We start from the raw sequence: 18,203 nt of genomic DNA on the forward strand, positions 1-18,203 counted from the left end.
ATAGATAACGATTCCTTTGATGGATCTGGTCAAAGTAAATTCAAAACCTTCTGGAAAGGATTCACCATGCTAGATGCCACTAAGAACATTCGTGGGTCATTGGAGGAAGTAAAAATATCATTAACTGGAATTTGGAAGAAGTTAATTCCAAACTGTGTGGATGACTTGGAGGGGTTCAAGACTTCAGTGGAGTAAGTAACTGTTGATATGGTGGAAATAGCAAGAAAACTAGAAATGGAGCCTGAACATGTGACTGAATTGTTGCAATCTTGTGATAAAACTTGAACAGCTGAGGAGTTGCTTCCTATGGAAGAGCAAAGAAAGTGGTTTCTTGAGATAGAATCTACTCCTAGTGAAGATGCTGTCAACATTGTTGAAATGACAAAAAAAAAAAAGGATTTTGAATATTACATCAACTTAGTTGATAAAGCAGTAACAGGGTTTGAGAGGATGTACTCAATTTTGAAAGATGTTCTATTGATAGTAACATGCTATCAAATAGCATCAGATGCTACAGATAAATCTTTTATGAAAGAGTTAATTGATGTGGTAAGCTCATTGTTGTCTTCTTTTAATAAATTGACACAGCCACCCGAATCTTCATCAACTACCACCCTCATCAGTCAGCAGATCTATATGGAGGGAAGACCCTCCACCAGTAAAAAGATTATGACTCACTGAAGGCTCGGATGATCGTTAGCATTTTTTTTAGCAATAAAGTATTTTTAAGTTAAGGTATGTGCAATGTTTTTTAGATATCGTGCTATAGCACAATTATTAAATCACAGAATAAAGTAAACATGACTTTTGTATGCACTAGAAAACCAGAAAAATTGTGACTCACTTTATTGTGATATTAGTTTTATTGTGGTGGTCTGGAGGTCAAAAATCATGGACCTGTGTGTTCTCTCCTGGGAGGTCTTTGACACTGCCAGCCCCTGTCCACAAGAATTGTTAAATCTCTAGTTAATTTGCATTTTTCTAATGATCAGTGATCTTGAGCTTTCTTCTCCAGATGTTTGTTGGCCGCATGAATGTCTTCTTTTGAGAAGTGTCTGTTCATGTCCTTTGCCTGCTTTTTTGATGGGGTTGTTTTTTCTTGTAAATTTAAGTTCCTTGTAGATTCTGGATAGTAAAGCTTCGTCAGATGGATAGAGTCTGAATGGCAATTATTAAAAAGTCAAGAAATAACAGATGCTGGCAAGATTACAGAAAAATAGGAACACTTTTATACTGTTGATGGGAATGTAAATTAGTTCATCCATTGTGGAAAATGGTGTGGTGATTCCTCAAAGATCTAGAACCAGAAATACCATTTGACCTAGCAATCCCATTATTGGGTATATAACCAAAGGAATATAAATAATTCTATTACAAAGATACATGCATGCATATGTTTATTGCAGCACTATTCACAATTGCAAAGACATGGAACCAACCCAAATGCCCATCAATAATAGACTGCATAAAGAAAATGTGGTAGATATACACCATGGAATACTATGCAGCCATAAAAAGAATGAGATCATGTCCTTTGCAGGGACATGGATGAAGCTAGAGGCCATTATTCTTAACAAATTAACACAGGAGCAGAAAACCAAACACCACATGTTCTCACTTATAAGTGGGAGCTGAACAATGAGAACACATGGACACAGGGAGGGGAACAAAACACACTGGGACCTGTAGAGGAGTGGGGTGGGAGGAGGGAGAGCATTAGGGGAAATAGCTAATGCATGCTGGGCTTAATACCTAAGTGACGGGTTGATAGTTGCAGCAAACCACCTTGGCACACGTTTACCTGTGTGACACCCCTGCACATACTGCACATGTACCCCAGAACTTAAAATTTAAATTAAAAAAAAAAATCACTCGTTAAGCCCTGATGGGAACTTCTTAAGGAATGCGGGTTTACCATGCAGAAATCATTCTGACCACCAGGGGTCTCTTTCTACACATGACTGGGACTGAAGGCTCGCTAGAATTCCTTTGTGTCTTTACAGCTCTCAGCCTAGTTGCTGAGTGTGGTGGTGGCATTTTGTGGCCTGTCACCTGGGAGCTTATCAGAAAAGCAGAATCTCAGGCCCCACCTGAGACCAGCTGAATCAGAAATCTGCATTTTAACCAGATCCCCAGGTGATCTGTATACATATTAAATACTGGGAGTGCTGTTGTATGGGACATTTCTAATCTGCAAAACTTGGAAAACAATGGGAGAAAACCCCTCCTATAGAGCTTTTTTTCACATAGGACATTTCCACCACACTTATAGACAGATTTAGAGGTTTAGAGTTTGCTTGCTTTTATTATGAATATAAAATGTACATACAATACAATATACATTTACACATTTACAGTTTGCATTTCATCTTTTTTGAGCAAATTCAATTTTGCATGTCCCAGTTTGCCGCTCCTTCCACTGCCTTGCACTTACACTCATGACGTTCTCTTCACCTGGGTACTCTGTGTACTTGGTTAAAAAAAAAAAAAAATGTCCTGCCTGGGGGTAAAATAGCTGGCTTCACTGTCCTTTTCACAGAATCACTTTCCTTCCATTGTTTCCTTTCCTGTCCCTACATGCCTTCCCTTGCTTCATTCAAACTTCTGCATTAAAAATTCAAGAGAAAAGAGGGCTGCAATAATCAGCCCTCTCTTAAAAACTCTTACATAAGCGAATGACACGTAAGTAGGCACTTGAACTTTGCTCTTTCACCTGGTTTAAGAACTACCTATGGGAGGGCTCTGAAAGTGTTATATACAAATGAAGCTCTGGTCACCAAATGGATTATCATGAAGGTCTGAATATCAGTAGCGTGGTAGTAAATAAATAAACAGAAATACATAAAAATAAACAGAGTTTCACTAAAGGAAATTTAAACACATATAACCCTGTGCTTTCTCAAAACTTCATTAGGTACATCTTCACAACACGTTGATAAATAGAAACTAGATTTTATGGCTAGTGTCTCTTCTCTTGGGCCATGCCTTCAAAATACCAGTGAACATTTACTGATCAAAGAGTCTGTCGTTTCCCTCAGAATGTAGCTATGCGAGAGGTCTTGTAGGAGTTCTCTTTGAGGCTATCGAATATTGCTTTCGTTCCATTCTGCCAGTGTAGCACCAGATCCATCGGCGTCTTCCCAGCCTAATCAAATGAGACAAGGAAACTTGACTTTCAGGTGGGTGACATCTGTAAATTCACATTCTCTGTGTGTGTTTCATGAGGTAAGGATTAGGTATATAACAGTGTTTTACAGTTTCCACTAGTGATCTGCAGTTTGTACTCAAACCAGCCCTTCACTGTTTCTCAGAGGGATGCTTTTGCCATTTTAGAGTAGAAATCTTTTTCACATGGGACCATTCCAGGTATTGGTAAAATCCATTGTCCCTAGATACTAAGTGTCAAGAGCACCTCAAGTCATTTTGAAATTCATAAAATGCCTCCATACATCTTCCAGTATCCTGTGGAATGGGTTCCCGGAGGTGGCATCATCCCTCTTGGACCAAGAATCAATGCCTATCCATTTGAACGGTAGTTCTTTGATTGATAAGAAATGGTAGTAAATGAGCTGCATCAATAACTTGGCTTAAGTACTCAGGTACTGCTTGGGTACTATTACTGTTCCTGGGAGCAGATTTTTCAGAACTTGTCAGAATTTTCAATGAACTCTCCCAGGAAATTTGTTTTTCTTGGAGTTGATGGCAATGACATGTGTGAACAAATCATTTTTGAGACGAAATTTTGATTTCCCTTATGCACATGTCTCAAGATTTAAAAATATTAAAACCATATCATCTCTCAATTCTTATCTATAGATCTGAGAAGTCTTAATTTTTTCCATCTCTATTCATTGAGAAGTTTCTTTTTAACCCAGTGACTGCAAATTGGCAGCTTTGAGATGCAAACCAGAATAGAGACCTGTTTTGTTTTGACCCAAACAGAACTTAGATTTTTGTTAAGATTAGTATGAATTGGCAACAACTGGAAACCAAGAGATTTCCCAACTGGATTTGTGACTTCTATGAAAAAATCAGAAGAGTTAACAACATGGTACCCATGGTTCTACAGAGCAACATAGACTGGGTTGGGGAAGGGCTACCTTTAAAAGAGTTATGTGCACAGACCCTGACAACCACACATTGAAGTCACTTATGCCATTTGCCTGGCACAGTGAGGTCAGCCTGCAGTCAGATTACGCGATCTGTAGGTATTTAAATTAGGGGCCCTATAACTTTCATTTTGGAACTTCCCCACCTTTGTAGTGTCTTTCTCTAGGAACAGTCATCAGTAGACATGAATATGGAGTTTTGGATAATGAGAAAATATTGTATGCTGTTCCCGATCTCCTTAACATGGTATCAATAGGTTATTGATCTTTGGGGAAAACATCAATCCATTGGGTCAATGACATTAATAGTTCCATAAACCTGATGCTAAGATCTAACTGATAATTCAGAGCCCTATTTGTATATTCTGGGCTACTCTTCCAAAAATTCCTTGCACTTCTCTCCATTGAAATTTATATCGTGATTTTTCTGGCTACTTACACAGTCTCCCTAAAGCTGTATGCTGCCATTTGTCTCTGCTGGTAGTGTCTGACTGCCTGAAAAAAAACTCTTCACATTTTCTGCAGCTTTCAAGATTTCATTGAACCTGCTCTTTTTCTGATAGTTTAAAAAAATTACTAGATAAGATCAATTCCAATATCTAGACTGAGGGAGCCCTACTGTTAACACTTTCCCACTCCAAGCAATCTTCATTTATCACCATTCTTTGTTCCTGTCACCAAGCCAGATTTTTTTTAAACGGTAAAATATTCTTCTCAGTCTTTGCAACACAAATAAGGGGAGAAAATTATTTGCATTTATATGATGACTGAGTTTCCCTCCCCCCCTCCTCTTTTTTGTAAAGTGATTCTTCAAAAGCTTCTTTAAATTTATTTCTTCAGAAATTTATACCTGTTCCTCTGGGCAATATTTTTTAAGCTTATATTAGATGGTGTTTGTCTGGAAATTGAGACCATGAGGAAAAGTTGGTTATGTTCCCTGCTTACAGATGAAGTTAAATTAATATGTACTTATACAAGAATTTTCAGGGCCTAAATATAGGAAATTATTTTGAGAGATGTGAAGACAAATCCAAGTGGAGAACGGATAGAAATTATCTGAAAAAAATACAGGCAAAAGCACAGCTACTCCTGGAAGAAAATGGTGACATTTCACATTGCTGTAAGGAGGAAAGGGACTTTCTGAATTACTCAGATTGGATATTGATTAACCTTAGTTCACTGCCTGCACTGACCCTTGTGGAATTTTAGGACATTTTGGAAATGGTGGATGCCTTTATTTCTAACTTCCTCAGCCCTTGCACAGACAGAAATGGCCAAGGCAGATTGGACTTCTAGGTGTTTGTGGGGATGAGCAAATTTTGACTATATTTCATTTCCAAGACCAAATTGTAAAAGAATTATTATGCAGTGTATCAGGCACTGAGGTCATAGAAGTATCTATGGCTTCTCCCATCTCTGGCTGTGTGACCCGAGTCCTAACCAAGATAAACACTGTCCTTGGGGAAATGGGCAGGGGCATTTAGACCATCGAAGACCCCTCAAATGCTGCCACTGTGGGAGTCGTTTCACCTATTTAAGAAATGCTCCTGGAAATTGGAAAGCTTGCAAGCGGTGTTTCTTGTTTCCAGTACTTACACAGTTCTTGATGTTGAGATCCGCGCCATACATAATCAGGAGTCTGATCATCTTATAGCGGTTCAGTCTCACCGCATCATGCAACGGGGTATCTCCTTCCTAGAGAAGCAGAGTCAACAGGTTCAAGCTGGGTCTGAGGCCAGGAAGTGGGTCCCGCAAGGGCACCCAGGCTTGGGAGAGTGATTCCAAATACAAAAGCAGTGAAGCTTTGGGAAACCCGAGCGTGTCCAGCTACTCACTCTGTCTTTGGCGTTGAGGTCTGCCTCACAGGCGATAAGATGCTCCGCGCACTCATAGTGGCCAGTCCTCACCGCCACGTGCAGCGCTGTGCTGAGCAACTGGAAAATTGGAAAACGCTGCTGATTCGCTAGGAATGAGGACAGAGGCTGTCCCAGACCCCAAGACATGTGCGAGGGGGAGAAGTGGTCACTAGGGTGCCTGCGCACAGCATGGGCCTCCAGATGACTTTAATGGAGAGGCAAGGTTAGGAGATGAAGGAGTAGGGGAGGAGGACGGGCGAGTAGGGGAGAGGGAGGCGGGGGGAAGAACGTGAGAAGTGGAGAAGGGGAGGCAGGGAGGGGGAAGGGGTGAATGAAGGGAGAAGAAGAAGAAATACCTTATCTCGGGCGCTAATTTTTGCTCCTTTGTTCAGCAACAATTTTAAAACATCCAGGTTTCCTCCACGGCTTGCCCAGTGGATGGCTGTGGATTCAAGCTACACCGGGACGGAAAAAGACCCAACAATGTGAAGGAGAATGTGGTCTGGGGAATTAGAATCTGGTTGCTAGGGCATCCGTGATAATACTGAGTTGTCCCCATCTAGATCGCCAATTCTAACTGGAGTCAAAGGTTCTTACCAAATGTGTTAGCTAAATTACGTGTGTGTGTGTGTGCATATGTGTGTCTTATTAGGAGGCTCTTAATAAATCTAATAATGTTTTAAAAGAATAAGAGCGACCATTTATTGAGACAGTTCTCATGCCAACATGGTGCTACACTCTAGACACCTTGATTCTTCCAGCAACATTTTGAGGATGATGTTACTATGCACATTTTGCAGATAAGGAAAACCAGGTTCCAAAAAGTTCAAGTTTCTAGCCCAAGGAAACACAATTAATAAGTGGCAGAATACATAGTCCAACCCCCATCTGCCTGGAACTTCTAACTACTTTTGTCAAATGTACTCAAAAGTTCTAAACACATGTATTTAAAAATTCTAGCAGAATAAAAGTTGTCCCTTACAAAATATTTTAATCTGAATCTGTCACCTCATCTAGGGTCCCTGTCGCTCTTTCTCTATCTCTGTGGGTTTTCTAGTCTCATTTTTGCTAGCACAGCCTCTGTACCTCAACTATAGTCACTTGTGTCTACAGTTGTAACGTGTATAGTTACACCTGGGAGACCCTCTCCTCACTGATCTATGTGGTTGATATGCCCCCGGCCTTAATCCGACACTCAAGATTTTTAGTTTCCATGCAAACTTCATATTTTGTTTCTTTATTTTTTTTTTCAATGTGTTTATGTTTTGGATTCAATTTTAGCCAAGTCCTTTGGATTTCTTTGATATCCTGTTTCTGCTTTGCTATAAAGTCAAAATGAGCTGCATTTAAATACATAAAGAATTTTCCCAGCTCAATCTGCAGTTCATAAATTATGCTGCATACTGGTCTTTGTAGAAATCACAGTGATTGAATTATTGAGGTCTGAATAGCAGCTACTTTCCATAGATGCAATTCATTTCATATTCAGTCTAGCCCTAAATCTCACCGGTAACAATTGGCATCTATAATATAAAGTGTACAGCCAGAGAATTCATATATGTTGCTGGCAGCCAAGGAACCATGAGCAGGCTGCCCTGTGAACAATGGAGGGACAAGGCTGTTGAAAGGCAAGTGTCGAAAATGAATGACTAACTCACTGATGAGGATATTGAATTCAGTTGAACAGCTTTCACTTCCTTCTTTTCCCTAAAATATTCCTCTATTTTCAGTATGTATGGAAAATATTTTCACATGACCTACTCTCATCTCCAAACTTTTCTTTATTTGGAGAAATGAGCTTTTGCCTAGTTCTCTCAGATCAATTTTCAGTCCAATCAGTCCGGTTTTGCATTGGAGGTTTTCCGGAGCTTCATGTAGTCTACTTCTTTTGGCTCATTCCCAAGCAAAGAAATATATTTACCATATCACGGAATTCGATCTGGGCTCCAGCTTCCATTAACTTCTCCACAATTGCCAAATGTCCTTCCAAGCATGCTCTATGAAGAGCTGTCCGTTTATACTGTCAGAACAGAGATTTTAAAAAGAGATAGCAATAAATATAAAAATGTGCATAAACCCTTTTAAGAGCTATGAAGCTGGAGATTCTGATGACCTAACTGATAGAAACTCAAGTGCTTCTTTATGAATAGAAATGTCAAAGTTAACTAAAGTTGCAGAATCAGAACAATTATCCTGCAACTAATATTTGAGCTTCCTTCAACATACATTTCTAAGGGCTCAAAGGCCTACGTTGAGGAATGTGAACTTAAAGGCTCAAAACTATCTAAATGCTGACATCTCCCTTTCTTGTATCTTGCACCTTCCTTGTTCATGTAACATTACCATGCAGATCAGACAGTTTTCTTGTATCTGGGACTGTTGCTAGACTGGCTATCAAAAATTCATTTTTAGGAGAATGGGAGACACGTTTTTAGTTCAACTTCAGAAGCGATCCCCAATTTCACTTCATGGGGGAAAGAATACAAAAGGATTAGTGATTTCTGATAAATTGGCTTTATCTGAATGGGCGAATGGACTATTAGAGCTGGAACAACTTTGGGCATTATTTCACTCCAATGCCCCATGTTTACAGATAAGGAAACCACAGCCCAGAGGATGCAAATTAGCTGCTCAAAACCAAATAGCCAAGTAGTGGTACAACTGGCCCCTGAACTCCAGTCTCCAGATTTCCTATCTAGTGTTGACATGTTTGGTTTTAATCCAAGATGATGCTAATTATCTATCTCTAAAGGTGACTCTTTGGCCCACATTAAAATCTTATCACAAGGATCTAAGAAGTTAAAGAAAAACTGAAAAATCAGCCAGATGTATATGAGTGCAAAAGACAATACAATCCGTAGCACTGATCCAATATCTATTTATTTTTTGGACCACTGAACTCTCCTATTAGACCCCTGGCACACACAGCAACAGCTGGGGAAACTGTTTCAGGTGGAAGGACTTTGGCATTATATTAGCAAGACTGCAGTAAAGCATAAGAAACATAAAATTAATGAGCTGGATTTTGCAGTGCTTTGCATGAGTCTTACCTCATCACACACATCTGGGTTGTTCTTGTCTAACAAGAATTTTTCTACTACTGGCAGTTTATTCTCCAGAGCAGCCTTCAGAAACGTAGGCACATCCACAGGTTCCGTCTAAAGCCAAAAAATATAGATATATATACATAGCATGAGAGTTACCGTGAGCTTGCCAACATTCAATCAAACCCTCCACAGATATTTGCTCCCCTGTAGCACAATACTGGACATGTATTACTGGAAACCAAAAAAAGTCCTTACAATGATTTCAGGTTCTGGTTCCTTTACAATGGGAACTTTAGTTTTCCTGTATTTTTTCCTTTTCTTCAGTTGAATGATTATTTCAAGGTCTTCTAAATTTTCAAGCTTTGATCTTTGTTCTAGTTTTTTCTTTTTGAGCTAAAAAAGAAATTCGTATTTCAAAAATATGGTGAGTTCTACTGACAAGCATTCTGGTTGTGTCTAAACTAAATCTGCAAGGTCTGAGATAAACATGTGAACAGTTTGAGCAAAAACATTTTTTTAAAATTATATAAATCTTTGACTTCATTTTAGGGATTTCTTATTCAGATATTTATCTGGGAGTCTAATTTTCAGCTAATTGCCATCATCTTTACTTCTGTTGCTTGTAGAATCAGCCCTTGCCTAACTGAGGACACAATCTGGTCTCTAAGTGATGACTTTGTAATTAATGCTGTAAACAAGCTCTAGATTTTTGAAGGATTTTTAAAATTATGCTCAAAACTTGGTTTAATTTTTGAGTATGATAAAAAAGAATCTAACAATAAATGTTAAGCTCTGAAATATCAATGTCATTCTCTTTCACTAGGCAGAGCCTTCTAAAACAGACTGTCCAGGTACCACAGCTAACTAAAGCAACTTTTATCTGTGTTAGTAATTAAGGAAAATTCACCCAGAAACACAGATTGTGTCAACACAGACAGCAGACAGTTAAACAATGATCCAAGGACCACAGACCATGTTATTGAGAAAAAGAGATCTCCCTTGCTTGGGATTAGCTACATGGTGTGTAACATCAGGAATTCACTGGACATGTGTATCTTTCAATCAAAACATGGTCACAGCACATTTATTCATTGATTCAGAATTCAGAGGTCATAGTCTTGTCAAAGAATTATTCCCAAAACCTGTTCCATACAAGTTGCCTCTTTATGGGTTAGAATCTGGTAAAGAAACATCTTAATGATTGGGTTTGCTTCTCTCTTCTCCTTCCCTGGCATTTCCAATCCCTGCTCCAGCCCCAACATCCTACTAGTGGATTCCACAGATGGCTCTCACCTCTGCCTCTCGTTGTTTCTCGCTTTTCCACTGTTGCTCCCCCAGGGTCACAGGGTGGGCTGGAAGTGTCTTCAGATCCTCCTGCTTCTCTAAAGTAACAGCAGCCTCATACTCTCCATCTCTGAAATCCTCAGGAAGGAATTCCCCTGCCTCCCCGTTGCCATTCTTCTTCCCAGTGACCTATGAGGGAAGAAGATGGCAGCGTCAGAAGCAGCAGCCTTGTCCTGGGTCCTTTTTCACAGACAATGCTGCAAGAGGCTCTGGGTCCTTCTTCCCTGGGAACAGCCACCTTTGAGCAGTGCACTCTCAGATCTCAAGCTGCGACACATGCACGCTGCTACAAATGTCTCAGAATTAACTTCAGGTGCTTGTCCTACTCTCTTGGTTAAATCAAAGCTTGGGTTAGGTTGACATATTTAAATCTACTTTTAATCTGCTTAATCACATTTCTTTTAGGAAAGTCACAAACCTTCTCTACTTAATTAAAACTCAACTTTAAGTACTTTTGTTGACGCTTCACCTTGTTGTAAAGTTTCCAGACTTACATTCTTGCAAGAAAACTTCTTGCCTAAGACATTTTGATAACTACATGTGATTCCACACCGTAGTAATAAAACCAAAGGAGAAGATATTAAATAGGAAATATGCAGAGAATTCATTGCTGGTAGCTCCATTTTTTTTTTCCAATTTTACTTGTTTCATCACATCAACCTTTTTCCACATATGACATTTTCAGAGTTCCCTTGCATTATGCCTGAAAGCAAAGGGCATTTCCATTTTCAAACAAAAACCAAGATGAACCAGTTGTCAATTTATTAAATTAATGTATCTTACATACCAGTTCCTCTACTTTCAGTACCATCATGTTGGCTGAAGGAGTCTTGTATGTTTTTCTGTCGTGGAAGGAATCCCTGGAGTTGGCCCTGCTGGGCCCCTCCACACCGGTCAGCTTATATAGCTGGGGCCCGGTGAGATAATCTTCCAACCTGGGAACCCTAGTAACACCCCCGCCCCTACTAGGAGCCAACTCAGAGGCAGGTGAATTTTCATTCCAGACTCAGTGTCTGGGAAGCTGAAGAGGGAGGGGAGGACAAGCTAACCCAGCTGAATATGTGAATCAGGAAGAAATGTGAGAGGGCCATTCCTTTGGTGGTGATCACACCGCTCAGCAATGCAAGTCATCCTATTTGTCAAGAGGCAGGGGACAGCTGTCTGTTGACATTGCACCACATCACTGCCCTTTTTTTTCTTTGTCAGCTTTCATATGACTACCTATCAAGAAAATGTAGATGCCCTACATATCACACCCCAGTAATATCTTTCTGATAAGCAGACTTATCAACACTTCACTTAGGGGAAACTTGTCTCAGGACATCCTATTCCCTGGGTAAACAGCCTAAGGGGAAGGGATCTGGGCCCTAAGGGCACTTGTCTATATCTGTTTGGAATTCTTTGGAGTGATGTCTGGGGCTAAATAGGCCCCATGACATGCCACCTTACCATCATTATAAGAAATTGAAAGCATTCAGTAATGCACTTGTCTTTTATGATGTCACTGGCCATAATTAGCACATGACATGCTTACCGTGTTCTTAAACAGCATAATAATTGCAGCATTTTTTCTTCAAAATGGATCAGAGAGGTCAAGAAATAGAGTATATGAAACCAGCTATTGGCCAGGCACAGTGGCTCACACCTGTTATCCCAACACTTTGGGAGGCAGAGACAGGCAGATCGCTTGAGCTTAGGAGTTCAGTACTAGCCTGGGCAACATGGCAAAATTCCATCTCTACTAAAAATACTACATATATATATATATATGCACACACATACACACATACACACACACGCACACACACCCATATGTGAAAAAAATGGGACCATTTATTAGCAATGGCAGGACTCTGATTAGGTCATTGGGCTGAAGTTCTCAAATGCTATGGGGAAAAGAATCACCTGTGGGAGCTTGTCAGAAATACAGATCCCTGGGCCCCACTCCAGGGAATTCTGAGTCGATTTATGGTATTTATGGTAACTTGCAGGAATCATCTTGAATTCCAAAGCACCCAGATGATTCTGATGCATCAAGATTTGAGACATGTGGCCAGAGGGATGATGCACTTTGCTTCAGGAAGGGTTGAAAAAGGTCTCTATTTCTGGTTTCTAATCTTTGAGGTATAAATTATGTAAAAATACTGGGGTCTTTTTATAGTTTCAGGAAAAACTGGGTTTACTATCCTTAAGTTGTTTAAAATCTTACCTTTTTTTTTTTTCAGTAAAAGAAAGAAGAATGGGAGAAGGGAATTGTGAATGGAGAGGAGGGTTAATTAGGAAGTTATGTTTGATCTTTGTGTGTCTATTTCTCCCCAGACTCACCCAATCAACAAATGTGGCTGCCATTCTCCTCTTCCCCCTTGAATGCTCAGCCAGTTGATGGTGTTTCTGGAACTTTCAGAAGACATCGACTCCCCACCCCAAGACAAAACACTGACAAAGAGGGACCCACCCCCCCAGTACCTCCTGCATCATATGTTCTGGTCTCCTAATGTTCTATCTTAAAAGGGGGTTAATTAAAGGAAATTTCCTGGGCTTTTCTTTGAGATGGACACAGCTATCACTATTTTCTTTTTAATTTTTTTCTTTTTTCTTTATTATTTATTTATTTTTAATATATGGAATGTTTCACAAATTTGTGCGTCATTCTTGCACAGGGGCCATGCTAATCTTTGTATAGCTCTTATTTTAGTATATGCCCTGCTGAAGCAAGCAGAGTCATTACTATTTTCACTGGTCTCTTCATCTAAGTCAGAAGTAGTCATGGACACTTTTTCTACCATTTCTTATGCCTTTTTGTTCCAGGCCTGACCCAGACTGGGGGAAGTATTAGGAGGAGAAGTCTTTAGGGGAAGGACTGTGGGATGTTTAAGGGTCTTGGATATGAAATCCTAGAGCTGTCCGTGCCCTCAAAGTTGGAGCAAGACTAATGCTCTCATTTTACAGAGAGGATGCTGAGGCACAGAAACGTTAAGTAACTTGCTGCAGATGCATAGCTAGTTGGTGAATGCTAGGCTGAAGAGTTTTTATTCCATGGAACGAAGCACACAATCATGGAGCCCAACAGATTTCCAAGGGCAAGTCTCACTTAGACCCACTCAGGATGCAACCAGAACTGATTAAAAGGCTCTTTACTGTTTCAATCACCTCAAAGAATGCAAGTGAAAGTGGGCAGGGAGGCTTACCAAGCCCTTTTCTTTCTCCAGTCATTTAATTATCCCTTGAAACCTAGCTGATTCTATAGAGAGGCTCCAGGAAGTCTTGAAGAAAACTTCGCACAGGATGACACTTGAAGATGACTTGACGGAATGAGTTGAACTTAAAGGAGCATGCTGGTGGATGCAAGGATGTCAGGGCTGGTGAAATCACTGCCAGTTCAACCTTTTCCCATGTTGATTCAGTTTGTCATAAAACATGAGAGGTACAGCTTGAGGATAAGTGGTCAGAAGATGTAAAAAGAATATGACAACAAATAAAGAAAAAAACATGAGAGAATCTGCTTTTTGAAAAGAGATTCTGGGCACCTTTAGCTCTCTAACAAAACAAAAACAACAACCATTGTATTTTCAAATCATTCGTATTTATCAAAGTTGAGAACAAAATTCCCCTGCCGGAGAGCTTTCTGTCATTTGTTTTTCAGGAGTATCCTTCCCATAAAAGTTCACCCAGTGGTGTAAATTCTGACATTTGTGTATTTGGCTTTATCATAGCCTCTATCCGGACATCATCTATCCTTACTCAGATGAATTAAAACAATAAAGGTCCTAGTCAGTTCTACAATCATGAAGCAACTTGGCATCACCCATCTCCAACCAGAAAGAGGAAAGAAAGCATCCCTGAGCTTCTCCAGTGTCACCCCATGAGCCTTCTCCCACTCCCCTCGGGATCACGTGGGTGACATGACATGTGACTAGACTATGACCATGGTTATAGTTGGAGAAAGTGAGAAGCAGAGCAGTAGTACCTAAAGTGCTTACTGCTGTCACCTAGGGATTAAAAGAGGTGCTTCGACCCCACCCAGATCCATGTGCCATAGCTCAGCTCCAAGTCCAAGGGCAGTTTTATCTTTCTGTATAAAATATGAAGTTCAAGACATTCTACTTCTACTCCAACTTTTCATTCTTATATTTTAACTATATAATAGACACATTATTGTTAAAAATAGCACAGAGAATGTTACTTAGTTGAGATCTCACTGTTGATTTGATACTTGATTATTTTTCACCCAGTAACCGTGTCTTGGAGATGGTCTCCTATCAGCACAAACAAATCTATCTTTACTATTTTAAACAACTGCATGAATTTCCATGTATGGACGTACCATTTCTTATTTAACCACTTTCTTATTTGTGGACATGTGGGCTGTTTTTTATAATGGGCATTTTTATTTTTTAAAAAGGCATTTTATAGCACATAAAACTGTATTGTTATTAACACTCCTTGTCCTTAGAACACCCACCTTGATACTAAAAGGAAGTACTCCAAGGGCTGTAGCCAGATTCTGACTTGGAAACCTCCTTGTTCTACTGTTGTACTTACAATTGCTCATTTTGCCATCCCTTTTAATAGCCTTCCCAGACCCAGCTGTTACTCACCTTCCTTGGCCCAGAGAAGTGGCTGACTTAGCCTGACCGGCAAGCCATAGCTCAGTTACATGTTTGAAAATGCCAAAGGAAGGTCACAAAAGTGAAGCAAATAAGGTTCAATGTTGGAATGGAATAACCTGTATTTGAAAAGCAGAAAAGTACTGGAGACATTTTCAACAGGACTGTGGCACCTGCCTTCATCTCCTCTGGAAAGGCAAAGTCAAGACTAAAGTCCTTGTGCCCAGGACTCTGGATAAAAAGAGCACAAACTGCCCTAACACAGTTGGGCTGCCCACAGTAGGTTACTTTTTGCGGATATCGGTGGCCTCCTAACGTTAGAGGTAGGTGAAGGCTGTAGGTCTCACCTCCACACCTTACAGCACGTGCCTTGTTACAGTAAATAATGTATCTCAGTGCAAATTCTGCCGCACATAAGAACTCACGTCAGCCAACAGGCACAAAAGGCCACATGGACTATTCAGTAAACTCATGAAGCCCAACCCTTTGTCCATTTAGGCCCTTGGACAGTGTCCAGCACAAAATATTCACTTGGCTAGGCACAGTGGCTCATGCTTGTAACCTCAGCACTTTGGGAGGCCAAGGCAGGAGGATCACTTGACCCTAGGAGTTTGAGACCAGCCTGGGCAACATAGCGAGATCCTGGCTGTATGTTTTTTATTTGAAAAAAGAAAAGAAAAAGTTTCACTTGAAGCAAATGAAACCACCACCACATTCTAGCAGCATATTTCAGCTAATTTTCTAGTCTACTCAAGATGACTACAGACTCCTCCACATACCGCCTACCACAAAATATGGACTCCTAGCACTCACTATAGGCCTAGGACTCCAAGGACATAGAAAAGTGCCTGACACATAATGGGGCTAAATAAATATTTACCTGAGACCCAGCAGGACTCATATTCTTTTCTAACCAAACCACATATTTCAAATTCTCCTTTCAATGAGAAATAATTGGTAACATTTCTAATGCTAATTAACCATTAATCCTTCAATACTACTCAAAGGTAAAGATAGGTAAAGTGCTTGGGATTACCTCCACTGGAGTGGGAGCAGCTCATTAGCGTCTTTCAAATGCTAACTAACCCCAACAGCTGTAATCGCAGAGTTAAGGCTTCTCAGGTGTGAACTAACATTTCTTGGAGCAGTGGTTCTCTAAGCTGGGTGCATCTTAGAATCCTCTGTGAAGCTTTTTAAAAAATGCTGATGCTCAGGCACATGAAATCCAAATCTCTGCTCTAGGGTCCAAGGAACTGGTATTTTTTAAAGTTTTCCAGCTGATTCTAATTTCTACCCAGCGTTGAGAATACTGCTTGAGGGTGTAGAATTAAACGAATATGTACCTAAATACACTTGTATTTTCTCGAAGTTGTAGTGGACAGTCAAGCTATTGTTATTCTGGTCTCAGAATTTTGATTGCTGAAGACTCTGCCGATGCTAAGACCATGGGAAACACACACATACAATTTACCCATTTCGTATTCATTTTTATTTTATTTTATTTATTTGAGACAGAGTCTTGCTCTGTTGTCCAGGCTGGAGTGCAGTGGCACGATCTCGGCTCACTGCAACCTCTGTCTCACGGGTTCAAGCAATTCTCCTGCCTCAGCCTCCTGAGCAGCTGGGACTATAAGCGCATGCCACCGTGCCCAGCTAATTTTTGTATTTTTAGTAGAGATGTGGTTTTGCCATGTTGGCCAGGCTGGTCTTGAACTCCTGACCTCAAGTGATCCTCCCGCCATGGCCTCCCAAAGTGCTGGGATTACAGGCATGAGTCACTGTGCCTGGACTACTCATTTAATATGTATTTAGCTCTACTTTGTGTCAGGCACTTTTCCAGAGCTGAGGTATACTTATGCTCTCAAGAGACAAATGCCTCTGCCCTCATGGCATTCACACAGTTTTACTGAAGTATTTAACAAAAACTACAGACAATATAACATGCTGCTTCTGCCACAAACCAAGAGAGTAAGGTGAGACAGTAGTTTTGTGGGTCCGGTGGACATGAGATGAGGAATCGGGAGGCTTGCCTCTAAATCCTGGCTTTGCCCTGTGTTCCCTTGAGCAAGTCCTCTCACCTCTTACCATTTCAAATCCTGAAGTTATAAAAGGAGAGCTGTGAACAAAATGATTTCTAGGGCCCTAAAGTTTTATTGAGGTCTCAAAATCACTGAATCAAAAGGTAGAAATAAACATTCATAACTGCAGCATCACTGCAGACAGTGAAGTTGATTCTCCAGTGCCTCTAAAAGAGGAAATGGTCCATAAAGCTTTCGCTAGCCCAGGGTATTTCCACTATCTTTAAGACATTCTCCCATTTGATAAACATAAAAATTTCACACTCTCTGTTACATGGATAGAAATTTCAAGAAGATCAACTTGGGGTCAAAATGAAATAAAAGTAATGGCAATTTTGATTATGCCTCTTCAAACCTTCCAAGACCACAGAGATTTTTATAAGGCCTCGTCCCCTTTCTTCCCCTTCTGAGAATCCCTGCCCAGGCTCTTGCCTAGGCTGGCGTCTGTCCCCATAGAAAAGGTAGTGATAAGTGGCCAGGAAGGGTTGTCAGTGACTTTCTATCACATTCTTATTTCCCCAAATAATGGGTTCTTGTTTAGGCCCCTTACACTGATTCCCAGAACATTAGGAAGGCAGAGCCTCTAACAATCAACATTCTGGGACTGTGATAAGGACAACTGGCCTGTCTATTACAACCTCAAGAAGAATGGGTGTGGGTGGGAGAATCAGTTAAAATATGAATGCATAATGGTTCCCCTCCCACCCCTCAACTTTCTGAAAAGCCAAATTTACTTCATGAGATTAAATTTCACTCAATGGACAGTGGGTTGATGGAGAGTTTGCATTGAGATGATTTTTTAAAAGGAAGTTTGATTGTCATAGTAACGCTCTGAAAAGATTTTGATGTAACTTTGGAATTACTTCACACCCAATTACATAGGACATCTACTTGGAATGAGAGATAAGTACTTCTGTGACTGCAAACGTAGAAAGAAAATCCATTAACCTTTTTAGCCATTTATTAATGCAGACGAAAATTATTTTAAAAACGCAATTTCTGACTTCAGGAAGAAGTACTGAAAAAAATATTTTCTTGGTTTAGTTTGGAGTTTCCTAATAAAAGGAAAATGCCACAGAACATCTTAACTATGGATTCTTTGAGAATCAGAGAAATTTAGGGCCAACAACACACTGAGTGGTCATTGAGTCCATTCCCTGAC

At 40.2% G+C, this 18,203-nt stretch overlaps 1 protein-coding gene across 1 annotated transcript; it reads right to left on the reverse strand.

Moving 5' to 3' along the window:
- Positions 1 to 2,285: 2,285 nt before the first annotated feature.
- On the reverse strand, positions 2,286 to 11,419 carry ANKRD1 (ankyrin repeat domain 1 (cardiac muscle)). The gene is made up of 9 exons (XM_011965374.1): positions 11,144 to 11,419; positions 10,306 to 10,485; positions 9,268 to 9,405; positions 9,016 to 9,123; positions 7,887 to 7,985; positions 6,322 to 6,420; positions 5,945 to 6,043; positions 5,706 to 5,804; positions 2,286 to 3,145 (listed from the first exon to the last, which is right to left on the reverse strand). Exons 1-9 carry the CDS (start codon positions 11,168 to 11,170, stop codon positions 3,035 to 3,037), a joined length of 960 nt encoding a protein of 319 aa, XP_011820764.1. The 5' UTR covers positions 11,171 to 11,419; the 3' UTR covers positions 2,286 to 3,034.
- Positions 11,420 to 18,203: the final 6,784 nt, after the last annotated feature.

The sequence above is a fragment of the Mandrillus leucophaeus genome, unplaced genomic scaffold, assembly GCF_000951045.1.
Source record: "Mandrillus leucophaeus isolate KB7577 unplaced genomic scaffold, Mleu.le_1.0 Scaffold721, whole genome shotgun sequence".
NCBI classification, from domain to species: domain Eukaryota; kingdom Metazoa; phylum Chordata; class Mammalia; order Primates; family Cercopithecidae; genus Mandrillus; species Mandrillus leucophaeus.

Excerpts from the sequence above, each read along its gene's own strand:
- ANKRD1 (XM_011965374.1), bottom strand. The coding sequence starts at position 11,170 with ATGATGGTACTGAAAGTAGAGGAACTG. Across the intron at positions 9,406-10,305 it reads AGAAACAACGAGAGGCAGAG|CTCAAAAAGAAAAAACTAGA; the intron begins GTGAGAGCCATC and ends TTTCTTTTTTAG. Across the intron at positions 6,421-7,886 it reads AGATCGAATTCCGTGATATG|CTTGAATCCACAGCCATCCA; the intron begins GTAAATATATTT and ends GTCCCGGTGTAG.